Genomic DNA, 17,611 nt, shown 5'->3' on the forward strand with positions numbered 1-17,611 from the left:
ATGTCAGACAGTAAGAAAAGAAAATAACATTGTGGTGTTCAGATACCATATCAACATAACAAGCAAAACAAAACAGTATCTCTTTTTGGTTTTTGAAATGATGGGGAGGTGAGCAGTTTGAAAGTGACATGGTTTGGGCTTATCTGCAGACGGGCTCATTTCCTTCCTGTCCTTTTCTCCACACTGCCAAAAGGTTTGACGATAGAGTTTAGGATTCTAGTGCAGGCTCTAGGCAGCCCTTGTCCAATGAACGCCAGTCAAGCACGCTCTGCCAAAAACAGCCAGCCCTTCACAAACAGCTCATTTTAATGCTCTTGACAACCACGCAAGACGAGCCCTGGTAATACAAACACGGACCATTACTTTCCTGTTTGCCCTCTCCAGCTCTGCTCCTATACTGTAGGTGAATCCGTTTAGCCAGTGCTTTGTTCCCTCCTTTTTTTTCCTTCTTTCAGCTTTGTTTTTTTTTTTACTCCCTGATTCAAAGATGTGCGTATGTGTGTGAGTCTGTGTTTGATTCTGTGTGTGTGTGTGTGTGTGTGTGTGTGTGTGTGTGTGTGTGTGTGTGTGTGTATGTGTGTGTGTGTGTGTGTGTGTGTGTGTGTGTGTGTGTGTGTGAAGGGGGAGGTTTAGTATAAGTCTAGCTGGTTAGGTTAGGTCCTCAGTGAATAAAGGGTTATTTTTGGTCCCATCAACTTAAAAATTGTAATGAAGATAGACTTTTGTGTGTGTGTGTGTGTGTGTGTGTGTGTGTGTATGAGTGCGCATGTGTGTGTGTGCGTGCATGCGTGTTTGTGTGTGTGTATGTGTCAGCATTTGCTGAAGTGATTGTTTACTTCATTTTGTATTGCACAGATATCTGTATCCCCTGTGGCAATATCATCTATTTTTCATTAGCTACAGATGGTTCCTAGGGAATAAACACAGTCACCAAAACACAGACATACAAATGCTAACGCAACCACACACACGTAAAACAGCTAAAAATATCACATTCTTCTAGTCTTTATCATTAGCTGAGATTCAGTCGTAGTATCACATCTTTTCACTCTCCACTTCTATTCCAAAGTCTCTCCAATTTTACAAATAAACACACAGTCTACTGAAAGTGAAGACTTGTTCAACCGTTTGTTTGAATGCTATGTGTTCTGTATGGGAGGCAATGAAGTGAGAATCTTACACAAAAAAAGAAACTGAAAACATAAATGATTTTAGTTAGTTGTCTTACACCACATACAATATATGCATGGCCACTGTTATAAACTTCCACAAAGCTTTTTATACGTAAAAAATCACCCATAAAAGTTTCACACGAAAAAAGACACTTTCTGCCAAAGCAGCACGTGCTGAAAGCCACGGAGAAGCATAAGAAGGTAACAGAGAAAGAGAAAGAGCGAGAGAGAGAGAGAGAGAGAGGGAAAGAGAGAGAGAGAGAGAGAGAGAGCAGGGAGCTGATGGATCACTATGAGCCGCAGATGGACGATTGGGTTGGAGTATGATCCTGCTTCCCGTAAGCAGGAGAAAAACAGAGCTGGCCAACACACAGATACCTCACCTCCCAACAGTGGGAGTGCATTTCCTGAAACTGACAACTGGGAAAAACTGCACCGTAATCCAGCTTGGTACAGGCCCCAAAAATACTGTACACATTCACACAGCAAAGTGCTTCAATAAACCAAGGCACCTGACAACTGTGGTACTGAAAAAAAAAACTCTTTAGGGGTTAAAGAATACATAATTTGAAGACATATTTTATGCGATGATCAAACAGTGTGTTCTAGGGGGAAAATTTTTAAAAATGAAATTGAAATAATGCATTTGGACCAGGTTTGACTTGACCTCCAATATATTTTCATATCAGTGGAGCAGTGTTTTTCTTTCTGTTCCTGCCAAAAATACCACATTAATGCATCTCACATATGCGGCGCATAAAACATGTGAAGAGCCTAACTTACACCATGAAACCATTGAAACTTGCATTGTAAATGCAGGCTAAAAGTTGTAATAAGTCTTTATGTTTATTGGCTGAGTGGCTGAAATTATCATATAACTCTGTTTTTGTCCTCACAGAAACAACCCAGCTGCCGAACTCAACACAACAGGATTTACTAAAATAGAAGAAAAATATGGTTCCAATATCCAGTTATTGTGCAATTTCACGCAATTTCTTTGTCAGAAGAAACGGACCACTACGGTAATTCCTAGTCAAGCGGAACGACTTGCAGAGAGAGGGAGAGAATAATGAATTCTGTTCGTCGGGAGGGGCATGCAGGCCAGTGGGGTTGAGTTGGGCACACCCTCCTGAATGCTGGAAAACACTTGACAACGACATTTCCACTTTCACTCCACTCTGTGCTGGACCGTTTCCTCTCCTATACTGTGGAAAAAGTTTTCCCTGCAGAGAGTTGAGTAAATACACAAACGTTGAGCGGTTTGTGTGAAAAAGCGTACCTGAAATGGCTGTATGTCGTATGAAAGTATGAGGTGCATAAAAACTCACTCAATGAACTGACGCTACCACAGCACAACCTACTGGTAAATGGAAGACATTATTACGTTGCAAAAACACCAAATAACAATGTTTGGCACAGGTTTGAATTGCTTCTGGTCTTCACCAGTTTTACAAAATGAATCTTTGTACAACAAGTGTACTTAGTGATATTGTTATTGAACAGGATATTGTTAATAAACCAGTTACTGTGCAAATTACTGCTAAATATTGGTACTGAATGTAGCAAAGTGTAAATGTGTGTGTACTATCCTCTGTCTCTCTCTGTCTCTTTCTCTCTTTCTCTCTCTCTCTCACTCTGTCCCCCTCTCTCTCCCTGTGTGTGTGTGTGTGCATGTGCGTGTATGTGTGTCTGTGTGCCTGTGTGCGTTTTTGAAACAAGTATTCAAAGTCAGCGAATAAAATTTCTACCCTAAAAATGGCTCTGTGAAACAAGTGACTTTTTATGTGCATAGATGGCACATCTGCATGTGCAGGGGAAAAAAATGAACAAAAACAAACATACCCTCGCAGACTGGTGCTGGACAGTGACACAAAAGCTCTTTATGTCTCTCACTCCCGACCAATAGAACGTAGAGCACTTGGAGTCGAAGGGCATGTGCCACAAATCCATACAGCCCAATTATCAAATTGGAAAGGTCAAAGGAACTCCGCATGAGTTTAATGAATTCCAACAGGGTTGTGACTTTTGATTGGATCAGCCCATTTACCTAATGATGCTTTATGAAAAGTTATTTCAATCCTACAATGACCTGCCATGTAAAATGTGCCAGGCAGGTCAGCTCAGCATTCAATGCAGTCTTTATGTGAAGGGAGTAAAATAGCCATTCCTATAGCAGAGGTCAGTAATGTACCACACTCCACAAAAACAGCATAAAAATCACCATTAACGTGGTATTTGAAAGATAGTTAAAAATAAGAGATGCAATAAGAGGGGAAATGGTTCTTATTTTGGAGAACAGATTTCATTTTCAGTCAACCCTGAGATGATGTAACACCGTCAAAGGATTACTACATAAAAAAAAAGTTGATTTCTGCTCAGGAATAAGGCTTACTTAGACTTAGGCGTTAAATTTTCAACTCCAAATTAGTCTTCCTCTGGTATTTCTCCTTTCCCTCAGTAATCACGTCATAAAAGCTTCTTCTGCTTGAATGGTTTGCTCCAGCCTTTGCCCGATGAGTCATGTAACTAACTATTAAAACTGGGCTTTCATTTGAAAGAGAGAGAGAGAGGGGGAGAGAGAGAGAGAGAGAGAGAGAGAGAGAGAGAAATTTTGCACTGTGGAAAATTTTCATTTTAGAGGGTAAAGAAAAGCATTTTCAAATTCTACCGCACTGAAATCAGAAACTTGTTTACATTTACAAAAAATGCATGATTTATGTAGTAAATGTTTTATTTTATTACTGATGCACATGAGTAAAATGTAATGGATATCATTGTCATAATGTTGTAAATGGCTGTAATTTCTTTCTTTGCTAAAACAACAGAACTATAAAAAAAAAATGGAATATTTTAAGATTGGAGTTTAGGTTAAGTTCTTGTGCGCTTGACATCATCCAAACAACACACTACGTTTATTTGACCAATATGGATACCGCTTTAGAAGAACTGTGCATCATCGGATCCAGCTTTTTTTGTGTGTCTTGGATCCATCTGAGAGCTCTTTGGTCATGAGAAATGAACACAAATATAACGATGCACTGAAAGCTTCCTAGGCTTTAACCACAAGCCTTCCTCACTCCCTGTTTCATTCTCACCCTGTACAGTCATCTCAGTGCATGTCTCCACAATCTCTCTGTCTGTCACACTGTCCTCACAAATCACCACAGGGTTCACACACTTCCCTTTATCTACAGATTGTTGCTCAGTACAGAGGACAAGAGCAATTTCTCAAAAAAAAAAAAAGAATAAATAAATAAATAAACAGAGAACGGCCCACCCAAAATTCTGTAAATTTTAGATTCCTGATGTTGTTTTTAGTAATAAGAATGTATTAATGATCATAATTACATCTGTAATGTTTCATAAATACATCACATAGAGGCCTATAATCCTAATGTTTGCAATGGAAGAATCATAATAAACCCCACAACACAGACACTGCAGTTTTTGTCACCATGAATGTTCATACAATACAACACTTTAAACAAAACTTTACTTTTCTCTTGACTTTAGGTCTTGCCACCTAATGGTAACCTGTCAGAACGGATAGGTCTTTCCGGAACATATACACTTGAGTAGGCCAAAGGCCACTTTTCAACACTCTCCAAGACTTATTTGGAACATTATTAGTACCACTTAAGTGCTATGGCCTGTGGGACTGCTTTAATGAGGGTTGCATGGCTCTTATTAAGGTCCAGTACAGAGACTGAAAGAATTCTCAGGTCTCAGTTTGGATTTGGGCTTACCTGTTACCCTAAATGATCCAGAGTTCTCTCTCTCTCTCTCTCTCTCTCTCCCTCTCTCTCTTCCTCTCTCCCCCGCCTCTCACTCTCACTCTCTCTCTCTCTCTCTCTCTCTCTCTCCCTCTCTCTCCCACATCTGGCACCAATGGCAGTAAAAGAGTCACATCTGTGACTGTTATTCAATTCTAAAGGCTAACGTGTCAGTCTGATATTCACAACAGTCAGCACTCCATAGTCAAAGATTGATAATGATGTGTTGTCTAATGGTGGTGATAGAGTAATAGAAATATGTGGCTAATGTGGCATGTGCAGGGATACATAACGAACGCTTAACTAGAGCTCTCTGTCACAAGGTTGTCATCAGAGCGTTAACCAGTAAGTAGGGGTTTTTACGTGTGTTGAAACAACATACATCTGTGATATTTGACATGACACTAAATTAAGCAGAAATACAGTAGAATCTTTATTAGAATACTTGACTGAGGCATATTAATATTAACATGATTTTTATTACAGGTAATTACAAAAGTCTGACGATGGCTGTCGTCCATTTTAGTTACAAATACAGTGAATTTCAGTAGTCTCTCATATTTACTTTCACTTCAGCAAAAATGTAGTGAGTTCTAAGTTTTGTTTGTGCGTGTGTATGTGTGTGTGTGTGTGTCTGTCTGTCTGTCTGTGTGTGTGTGTCTGTCTGTCTGCATGTGTGTGTGTGTCTGTGTGTGTGTGTGTCTGTGTGTGTGTGTGTGTGTACATCTTTTAAAACCACACACACTTAATCAAAACACCACACATACAACTCATGCACACAGCCAAAAATTCTTACATGCGTCAATGAGTCATAAAAAGATTCGTTGAATCTTGTCTGAAGATCACACTGAATGGGTTTGTGTTATTTCCCTTTCAGATGGACTTATATGGGCAAATATCTCCCTTCATCTATTGAAGCATATGAGTCTGCTAGTAGTCTGAGAACTCTCAAAACTACATTCATTTCTTCTCTTGTTGTTCAGTCAGGGGATAAAATGGCATTTTAAGGGTAGGAACAGTCTAGAATGTGCATTTGAAATATATGAGGCATACAGTGTGTACCTCAAAGTACATTTTGACTAAAAGCTGCTCTGAGATTTTATGCACTAATGCTTAAACAGGAAATAGTATGAGCTTTACTGGATGCCAACTTGGCAAGAATTCATGCTGACAACTATCAAGCCCTGGTTATCTTGATTTTGTATCAACCTAAATAGAAATATGAAGGAAGTGTTTGTCATTGTGTCATTGTCTGTTTACCAAACTGGTAAATATGATATGGAAAACCCAGTCTCTCTAATTACTAATGCCCCAGTTTGACCTGATCCTGTCCATAGTCATTACACATCAGACAGAAATTTGCCAGCACAGACTAGTTGGCCTTTAAAAAGCACTATTCAGTTTCCTATTTGACAATGTGGTTGCATACCATAAACTTTAATATCTAAAGTGTGCCTAATAGTTCAACCTGAAGTTCTCAAAATCTGAAAGACACTTGCTGTAATTTCCCATTCCGAGTTCCAAAATTTCTACAATTCAAGGTGCATAAGAAAACTATGTCTGAAGCAAGACGGTGTCATATGAATTACAGGACTGTTACCAATTTTGACATTTCCAAGCCTAACAGGGGCTTTCCAAAAGATGTGAGGTATCCATTTATTTGAACTATGGGAGAACTGTGCCAGACATTTACTCTGAATAAGGTGTCCTAGTCTCTTTGTTTTTGCCAGTCTTCATAATAACTAAAAGTGTATAAACAGTCACAGTACTATTTGTAACATTTTGTTTTAATGCGTCAAATCCATGATGGGTCAGTACTATCTGAGAATCAGCAGAATGTGAGCTTTTTCAGTCTTTCTGACAAGCAAGAAAATCACAGGAACAGACAGGCCTACAGTCCAGCAAAGCACCAGCAACAGGCTGTTCATTCAGACCAGGCACCCAAACACTGGCTCTCTCTCTCTCTCTCTCTCTCTCTCTTTCTCCCTCTCTCCCTCTCAGAGGGGGCAACATCACAGAGCTGCTGCACTTGAGTAAATCAATGTCGGTCCACATCAATGCACATGCTGGGCTGCCTGAAACAGAACTCAGTCCACACCTCAAAAGCCACAGGCCCAGGAGAAGGTGGAGTAGATAAACAGTCCCACTCAGGTACTCCAATGTAAGAGTGTGTGTGTGTGTGTGTGTGTGTGTGTGTGTTTTCATTCAAGGAGGTTAGAAACTGAAGCCAAGAAATTAGGAGCCAGAAAAAGGACCTGGTATTTATACAGGTGCTGAAAGAGAGGGGTATGTGAAGACACACCTTTGACGGAGTGTGCGGCATTTACGGAGACCCCTCTCTCTGAAAAAACACTAACACATAAGATTGTTCACCCGGGTTAAGACCCAGCCACCGGTCCTCTCCTGTTACCAACAGAGAATGGCATTTGAGCAAGCACTCTCATTTCCTCACTTAAACTACAGTAGTAACTGGGAAGAAAAATGTGGAATGGTCAAATTGCATTTCACAGTAAGCCCAATTTTAGTTTGGAGTTTAAACTTCATTTGGAATTCTCAAATTTTCTTTGTCTGTTACCCATCTTTCTAAGTTGACTTGTTGCATTTTATATGCAAGGCTTAGTAACTGTTATCATTTTATAAACACACATTAATGAAAATCAGTAGAAATGGAACATATTCTGAAAATCGCTAAATAAATGAAACTCAATGTTGTTCTTCTTTAGAATCTAATCAGATACACTTATTAAGTGTTTTGCAGTCAAATGCAATTAAAATCCTTGCTGTGAGTCTTCTCCACTTAAACGAGAAGTAATTTTTCCTGTAACCTCAACAAAAGGGGTATCACAGAAGCATAAACATTTCATGTCAAAATGTTGAAATGTGAATGGAACCAAACATCTCTCCTGGTGCTGCCTTTGCAAAAACAACTAAAGCAACTAAAGGTTTTGTGATTGAGTACGACACAGCTAAGTGGGACAGTTATGGGACTGGGCAAAACTGTAGAAGTGATGTGCTTGATAACTTTGTTACAGCTAACATGCCGAGCACACTTCTGTTTGTAAAAGAAAGGCCTAAACGATACAGGAAAAAAAATGTATAAAACTCAAAATTCAAACTCTGCCAAAGACCCTAATACTATAAAGAGCGAAACTAAAAAAGTAAATTACATCAAATTAATTACATTTTCACTGTATAGTTCTACTGGAATTACGTGGAATTGCTTAAGTGTTTTGGTTAATATATTTAACCTCTGTCTTAATCTCTAATCACCATCAAATTAAAGTCATTCATTCTTATTACTAAAATAACCTGTCATGAAACCAGATGGAAATAACAAGGCTAATCACAACAAGGAAGCAAAACAAAACTGCAGATATGTCTGTACCAAGGGAATAAGTCTGAGAGATATGCAGACAGCAAAAATGCTACATGGGATTACAACCGAATCAAAGCCTTAACACTTTAATTGTCATTAATAGGGCCAAGAGAGGCCGAATCAAAATAAACACATTCGTTATTTCACTCATATTTTCCCCTCCAACACAAAAGAATGAAAAACATGACATCACTCCCCCATTTTGGAGAGGCATATTGCAAAAACAGCAATTTCCTGAGTTTATTTTTCTTTTCCATTTTTTAATTTCTCAAAGATTTGTTGTGGTATGGGACAGTTTGTACTAATGGGGGGGGGGGGGGGGGGGGGGGGGTCTAGTGCCAAATAGTCAGACTGGTCAATGTTGTTAGTTTAACATGGCATGACGAAGAAAATATATTAGCTCTGGAGAAATACAGAAGCAGGATTAAGGACTATAGAGATCTGGAGCTTCTCAGGTTCCTTCACTGCCGTGCACTGCTTTGTCTGGAGGATTAGGGCCCACTTTTTATGGTGCACTACACAGCACTCTCCATTGCTACAAAACCACAATGGTACTCTTCAGGCCTGGCCAAAACCACCTATGCACACTTGCTTAATTACTGTAGAGTAATAGCCCTGCTTTGTGAAACACATGTGGAACTGCTTCAGTTGGTTCAGTATGGAGAAATGAGTCGTACGAAACGTCATGACAATGCTGCATGTGAGTAATCAGGAGACTATTACAACTCATTTTCTACCATTTGCAGTGCATTTAGAAAGTATTCACCCCCTTGGATATTTTTTAGTACTCCCATTTACTTGATTCAAGTTTGAATTAAAATACATTTCAATGGGATTTCGGTTTCCTGGCCCACACAAATCATTTGTCATTTTAAAAAACAAAAGTGAATGTCTTGAGTTAGTATGTTCACTCTGTGCGAAACTCCAAACAGAGCTCAAGTAGTTTAGATCATTGAAACATTTGCAATCAAAACGGTTAAACTGTTTTCAGTTTAATTGATGGAAATTACTGAAAAGAAATATAGTTTACTATATTAAGATGACAGTCACTATCAGAACAGAAACTATAGGTAAAAGATTCTGCTGCCTGATTACACAGAGTGCTAAGCCTGGCATAAAAGAGATACTGCTCATTGTTGTTTTAAATAGGCCATATTTATCTATGGCCATAAAGCATGATGGGGCCATTTGATGGGGGTAGGGGATATTTTCTAACTTCAGATGTACATCAGATTTCATTCAGAGCAACATTTTGTGTCAAACTGAAAAGCTTCAGCGGCAGGACTTAACCTCCCCATTTCTTAAGCCTCAAGCACAACAGCATTACCTCTCTGTGATTCTGAGGTCTGAGAATATACGTATGTACTGAAATGTATTCTTATAACCTCATTCAACCCCCCAAAAATTCCATTAAATGTTCAACCACTCCCAGTTACAAATCTGAACCATGTCCCTTCTGAGCATTCATGCTAGGCACTAATACTGCCTGGGACTACTGAAAAGTTTCTCCCAATTAAATGAGTAGCAGGATCATACAGTATAGTCAATGTCCTTAAAAAATCCAAAATCTAAATTCAGTTCAACAGGAAACTACTGAAAGCATTGCTAATGTCAGCATTCAGCTGCAGGGTGACCACGCTGTACTAAAACAGCTAAGACAGAGAGTAGCTCAGTGGTGTCTGAATGGTGGTTATGGACCCTGCTTATTTTCACTCTGAATCTCTAAGAAAAGACCATCATACGGAGGTAAGGAAGAATGATGTCAGCTACAGACTGTATGTCTAATTCCCAAGTTTTGACAATAAGCCTTTCAGAAAAAAGTATTTATTTCCGTAAAACTCCACTAAAACTCCAACAGATGTGCAATATCTATGAATCAGCCACAAAAAAAAAAAAATCTCTTAACGCAAAGGGACAGACAACAAGTTCTGATTAATCTACAATCCAGTAATTACAGATCTGGAAGATCTGAAGGGTGATTTAGGAGTAGATCTTTGACTTGGTTGTCTGTGGTTGGGGCAACCCCTCAGTGAGGATCAGTGACTGTTAAAAAGGAACGGGCGAGGGAGTGAACACTCCCTTTTAACTACAGCACAGCAGTTTCATTAATCCAGTCAACCGCCAGTGAAAAAAAAAAAACAAAAAAAAAAATACTCTTTAATTAAATACTTTATAAAGAGACATTTTGTTGCTCTCGTATGCCATCCCCCTGAAAAAATGATGCTGCAAAACCTGTCGTAACAGAGTTGGGTGATCACCATTTTCACTTTAACAACAACAACAACAACAACAACAAAAATAAACAAATAAATCCTGAGTTTTAACCTGCATTTTTCTGATGTGCATAGCAGACCCACATGGACAGTCAGTCATGTTGGAATTCTGAAAGCAGAAAGTCCATCAACACTGTGTAGATAGACATATAGCTAAAGTATAAGTGTCTGGGCTCCAACAGTGCTTTGTATACTCAAGTTATTTTCCCACTTTTAAGTATAATTTGTACTTTTCCAAAATATAACAAAATACTAATTATTACAACATAAGTTCAACCACCTCTCTCTTTACCCCGAAAAGTTTTTCATTTTAAACGTAAAATTCAAATATTAAGACCATTTTTTTTTATAACTGTATGTACAATAATCACAATATTAAGACGCTTTTTCCTGGGCACTTGGTATGTAAGGTGATGGAACTGACTATAAATTTAATTCTGGCACCAAGTCTGGCAAAATCCGGACTCTGTTGAAACATTCTGTATCATACTATTCATTATTTGCATTTCTGTGCCGTTCTGAAAATAGCTGAAATATCTTGAGACACCATATATTGGCCCCATACAAGCACGTTAAAATACCACTGATCCCTACCACTGCAGTGGGACTGGGACATCTTTGCTTACAAGATTAACTACTGTCTCAGTTTATGTGGGACCACTATGTCCAAGGAGATGAATCAGTATGTGGTTGTTTTATTACCAGACCTATGATTTTCTTTCTCTCTCTCTCTCTCTCTCTCTCTCTCTCTCTCTGTCTCGCTGCCCTTTGCTCTCTCGCGCTTTCTCTCTCTCTCTCTTTCCCTCCCTCCTTGACATTGGCAGCGTTTCAAGAAACCAGGGCACAATTTGTTCTTTTCTGTCTTCAGTGCTCCGACAGACTGCCCTTTCTATCTGGAGACACAAAAACGAGTCTGAGATGATGGTTTGTTGTGTGTGTGTGTGTGTGTGTGTGTGTCTGCACACACTCATTTTACTCTTGGAAAGAGTCTTTTGCCCTTCATCAGAACCTGAATAAATGGCTTTTTAAAATGGTGTTAAAAGACAAAGGGGGATATATGCTAAGTTTTCCTATGTTGAACTTTTGAAAAATATATTACATTAAAATATAATTATGGTGGCACCACTCCTTGATTTGGATCATGCCAGAGGGAATGAGGATAGCCACAGCTTAAATTCACATGAACCCAACATTACATGAAAGTAATTTGAGAGGATTTAGTGAGAAAGCGAATGAAAAATTAAGAATGTCACAGAAAATATTCATATTATTATAATATTAATATTATTAAGAGTATAAGGCATTTGAACAGTGTTTAGCGTGACTGGCCTCTAAAGCAGAACAACTAATTAAGTAGAGTATGGAGGGCTCCTGCAGTTGCCCCATGCTGACTTTTATGGGACTGTTAAGAAGTCAATACCCCCCCCCCCCACACACACACACACACACCTCCCCACCACCTCCTCCCAGGTCAGGGAGGAACTGCCCCAGGATATGAGATGACAGAGAAAGAGAGAACGAACGAGAAGGAGAGAGAATGAAGTGAGTGAGAATGATACAGAATGGTTGGGGACAAGAGACACAGTAAAGAAGGGAAAGAAAGGAAAGGAAAAATACAAATGAAAGAGAAGACAAGAAAAATAGGCATGAAACGGGTGGGGTGAAGAAAAAGAGAATATGTACGTGTGTGTGTGTGTGTGTGTGTGTGTGTGTGTGTGTGGTATATAGAGGATAAGAGGGGAGACTATGGAAAAGCTATGGAAAACATGAGTTTCTCTTGTGGTCCTACAATAGAAAAAATATATTCATCCATAAAAAAAACTGTCAGACTGTTATTTCTGCAAGTAAAATTTCACACTTTTCCTCCATTTCATTTTGAGTTTATTTATATGATCTGAAAACAGATACCGATGCTTGTATATATCCCAAGTAAGTATATGCAGTTGGCAGAATGCAGTCTGGTACAGAAAACTGCAGATGTGAGTAATTTATCACACATTCTGTGATATTTCAACAATAAGAGGAAATAAATATTTGTCTGAATGCAGGGGAGGTGAGACACTGTGAAGGAACAGAAAAGTCCTTTATTTGCTGTATCTAATAAACAAGTTCCATTAAAAACAAAGCTGGAATGAGAGGCGGATGGGCAGTTGTAAACTATGATTCAGTGTTTTCTTCAACACTGAGGCCTTCGCATGTATTATTTTTCGCTATAGAAATCAGATTTTCAGATTTCTTGTTCGTATCATGAGCAATGACTGTTTCTTTAAAAGGGTTGTGATAACAGGGTGGAGGGGGGGGTGGGGGCGTGGGGGGGGCTGGGGGGAAGAATCTGTCTCTTTGCGCATGTGTGTGTGAGTGTGTGTGAGTGCGAGTGTGTGTGTGTGTGTGTGTGTGTGCCTGTGTGTCTGTGTGATCTAACTGACTTCTGCCTATTTTATGATTCAAAGCCAAACAGACCATTCACCTTATCAGTGTAAACAAACTAAGCAACAGCAGTACTGTGTTTATATGTGCAGAACAAGAAACAGAGAGACGGAGTCACGAATGTGCATTAACCATTATGAAATGAGGAGTGGCCCAACAACTGCTGGCTCTATTTTCGTCTTATTAGATTTTCATCACGAGCTGTAGAGGTCATAAATTACAGGTAATCTAACGTGACAGAGCGGAGACTAAAATTTGACCAGTGGTTGTCACATCTGCTGGGTGCAGGAACTCAAGAGTCAAGACTCTGGTCCCTGATAGAGCTGTCTGATCCCAGCAGCTCTGATCAGCTCAGACCCCAGAACATCAAATTGACACAAGGAGTCAAAGGGCAAACTCACCACAGGGTCTATCAGCATCTTGAAATGACTCTTTGGCGCTTTGAAGTATTCTAGCTGTCATAAAATTTTAAGGCACACATAAGAAGGGACAGAGGCATGAGTGTGTGTAGCACACAAACAGAAATGCTTGCCTTGTGCTTTTTGAAAAGCAGACACAAACATACGCACATACAGAAAGAGAGAGAGAGAAAGAGAGAAAGAGAGAGAGAGAATGGACAGAATGTACCCAGTTTATCAACATGGAAACTATTTAACTGATATTAAACTGTTGGAGCCTTTTCATAATCTCCTCCGCATATGTTCTTGCATACGATAACCCCACTCACAGAAACTGCAATACACTGCAAGAATGCCTACAAATGCACAACTGGCGTGATAATCTAAACCACTTCAGTGTTGACTTTGGAACATATGGCTGGTTTTATAACCGCTAAACATCTGTTCATGTTTGTTATATGTACTCACCTATGTGCAGTAATAAACCAGACTGCCTCACAAATGAATGGATCTAAAATTAATCTGATGACAGAATTCATTTTCCTGATGATGGCAGTAACTCAAACCCCATTTGGATTATGAATACATGTAAATTTACTATCCTTAGCAACCAGAAATATCAAGCAATTCTGCATATTTTGTCTGATGCTGATAAACAATTATATTTCAGAGATTGGAACCTTTGACCAATATCAAATGGAGCCTCCTCAATTACTTCTCTGACAATAAGTACATGTGAGAGGAATGCAACTACTCCAGAGATATATATTCTAATAGTCCACATGTTATTTCATATGTCATGAATATAAAAGTGAAATATTACTTCTTTTTTTTTTCTAAACAGTAGACAAACGATTTGCTGAACTTGCTGCTTAATTGAATTATTGCTCACTTGTTGTTCACAATTAATGTTAAACAGAATGAAAACAGGCACAGCGCAGGGAGAAAATGCAAATAATTGTATTGCGATATCCTTTCCAATGTAAGAAACTGACAGGAGAAGCCTGGGGTCAACAGACAGGAGCTATACTGAAGTCTATGACGAGAGATGTTCACAGGAGTACAGCACTGACACACACATTACACGCTCAGCAAGATCCTGTCATGAAGGAATAGTATTCGTGATGTTTTCCACTGGAAGGAATCACACACACACACACACACACACACACACACACAGTCCTCACACTCTCCACAGCCAGGTTCTTCCAGTAAAGCAATTTTAAATTCTTCTCACATGACAACTTCAGCACCTCTAACACGGTCTAACGAGAAAAAGACAAGGGAGAGAACACCTCTTTTCATGTCCTCTCCAAGGCCGGCATAATGCTTTAATTTGATCCATCACTTTGACCCACAAACAGGAGAAAAGCCCTTGTGTAAGGCTTTCGTGTAAAAGGCAGGGCATCACATGGGCAGTCCGAGTTGGGTTGTAGGCTCAGAACGGTGAAAAACAACATGTTCCATGAACACTAAATGCGTGGCTAATATGTGGGTTAACAGAATGAAACCTTCTTATTAAATCCGAGCATTTCTGCTGAAAACCCAAGACATGTGATATACTATGTTTAATCTGACGTTATACAGATTTTGTAAACACATACATGCTTTCTTCTTCGAGTCAGGTGAAGAACCCTGTCCAAAAGGACTTGGTATAAAACCTGCCGTCCTTCCCTAATCAGCGGTCTGTGTTTATTAGTACATTGAATTATCTCTTGTCACGTCAAATCTAATATTCCTCAGAGTGCTGACTAAATGGTCTGTGATTCATACTTTCTGGGTTATACATGCTAATCACATATTCAGGGTACATTTTCAGTTTTATCCAGTCAAATCATGAGTCAAAAGCTGGTGTAGGGAAAGAGAGAAAGCCATGAAAACTGTACCTTGTTGAATTCAAGTGTTGTGTGGAAACAGTGTCCTGGAGGTTTGCCACACATGGGCTGGTTAACAGACTGTGAAAGAGAGAGGTAACAGTGGGTTCATGGCCATTGTGTTTCTTGGTTTGATTTTAAGAGGGAATGATGAATGCTGGCTATTGGAGTTGGAATTTGAGATGAAGATATATTGCGTGAAAGTGTATTAGAGATGAGGTAGACTGGTGAAAGGTCAAAAAGGTCAAGGGGAAAAATATTCCAGTTCTATTTGTGCGTGCACATAGACACATGGTAGCACACACACACAATTGCTCAAATACATATGTGCGCGCACACACACACACACACACACACACACACACACACACACTGGCTCTCCCAAAGTACAAAAATATGCACAAGGGTGATAGTTCTCTCACATTTAAGAAATAAAATAACATATAAATTTATCGAATGAAATTTGGCTGAAACTACTTCTTATTCTGGCAACAAAGATTTGGCTGAAGAGTTTATGGCAGTAATTTCAAGCTTTCTAACACAATCTGTTCAAGTCCAAGAGCAGAATTAAATGAGGGGACTGATCTAATCCAGTATGTGGTGTTTATTTACACACAACTTTTTGGTTAAAGTTCAGCTGTGTTTATTATTTGCTTTAATGATTCTAACTCTCATGGTTACAGGGGCACAAAGCGATTTCATACAGTCAAATTGCTCTTTACTGTAAATGCAAAGAGAAGATATGCCTAAGATTTTTGAGTACTACAACAATGTAGATTCTGCAAAGCGATATAGATTCACTTTGACCTTGTTTTGACCACACTGGCCAACTGACTGCCTGAGCAGCAAACAAGCACGCACCATTGACAGAGTGAACACAATTTCAGTACAAAGTCCAGACACCCTGCTGAGATGTTGAGACACAGTTTGTTACTTTCTAGGCCTGCTTTAGGGGACAAGTTTATGCAGTCATACATATTTAAGCTAATGAGAGTCAGGACTAGAATCCTTAACTCATTGAACTTAAGCACAGTGCCAAGTTAAGTTTTTAACGTAGAGCCCTTAAGTTTACCTGATGTGTGGCAATTATTTTGTCTTCTAATTTCATTTCTTGTGCTGCACAAAAATTAAAAAGAGGCTATATGCAATTTTAAGCTATAAATATGCATTTTGTCATATGTGACATTGATGCAGTAGTCATATTTAAATGTTAAAAAATACAGCGTGAGATTTTAGCAAATACTTCATACCAGTTGTCACAGTTTACAGTGCATGGATCACTTACATTGTGTCCGTTTAATCAAGACAATTGTTCTTCAACTCTTTTACCTGTATGATCCAAATTCACATGCAAATGTACATACCTCTAGCACAGTGTACAAAAGTGTATAAAAGAAAGCCATGAAATCTTAGTTTTTATACAGGCCTATATAAAACCTTAAGCATTCAGTAGTTGTCTAGTATCTCATGGAGTACACCTCTAGTACAGCATTCTTGTTCTTATTTGATTTCACAACGCAATTCATAATCCACCTCACTGATGGTGCAGCCTGGCTTGAAATGCTTCAGACATGACAAAGCACTCCAGTTCAGCAGAGGCTGCTTTACTTTCAGGGAGAATAAGAAAAAGCCAAGGGATGGCTGGATAAGACTTTAACTGTAAGAGTGAGGAACAAAATGTCTATCACAATGACCACGATGGATGGATGTATGGGGTTATGGATAGATAAATGGATGTATGGATGGATGAACAGATGGATGAACGGATGGATAGATGGATGAAAGACCAGAATAACAAGGGGACTTACTGTGAAGTGTCAGTGACTACAGGTAAAGGGATGTCCTCAGTGGCAAAATCCATGTCGTCCACCAGGCTGTTGGTCCGAGTGATATCTGCCCCTGGACCATCCAGTTTTTTCTTCACTGTAGAAAACATGGAATCTTGACTTTACAGTGATAACTGGTTAACATTTCTCTTAATTATCTCAGTCAGGGGGATTGAGGCCACAAGCCTTCATTCCAACATGACAGCCAAGCCATTTTAAATAAAATCACTCCCATCACTCACATAAACCAACTTATGAGATCTGTGGGATAATGTGTTTGGAAATCAATCCCCAGATGCTGTCTCTGTTTTTGTTGTTGTTGTTTTTTTAAAGCCAAAGACTGAACGACTAAGGCAAAGAAAAGCTGGCATAATTATGAGAATTAAGATAGAAAAACACATAGTCTGGTTTTAGATTTAAAAAAAACTTTAACTAAGCACATATAGCATTAATGTTTTACATTATATTATATTATATTATATTATATTATAT

General features: G+C 39.0%; 1 protein-coding gene across 1 annotated transcript in view; it reads right to left on the bottom strand.

Annotated features, from left to right (window-relative positions):
- Nucleotides 1-17,611, bottom strand: part of LOC115810241 (potassium voltage-gated channel subfamily KQT member 1) — a 133,666-nt gene that overhangs the window by 86,152 nt on the left and 29,903 nt on the right. Inside the window, 1 exon segment of the mRNA XM_075353560.1 lies at nucleotides 17,102-17,216. Coding sequence (XP_075209675.1) covers nucleotides 17,102-17,216 — 115 coding nt within the window.

Source organism: Chanos chanos, chromosome 4, assembly GCF_902362185.1.
Source record: "Chanos chanos chromosome 4, fChaCha1.1, whole genome shotgun sequence".
Lineage (NCBI taxonomy): Eukaryota > Metazoa > Chordata > Actinopteri > Gonorynchiformes > Chanidae > Chanos > Chanos chanos.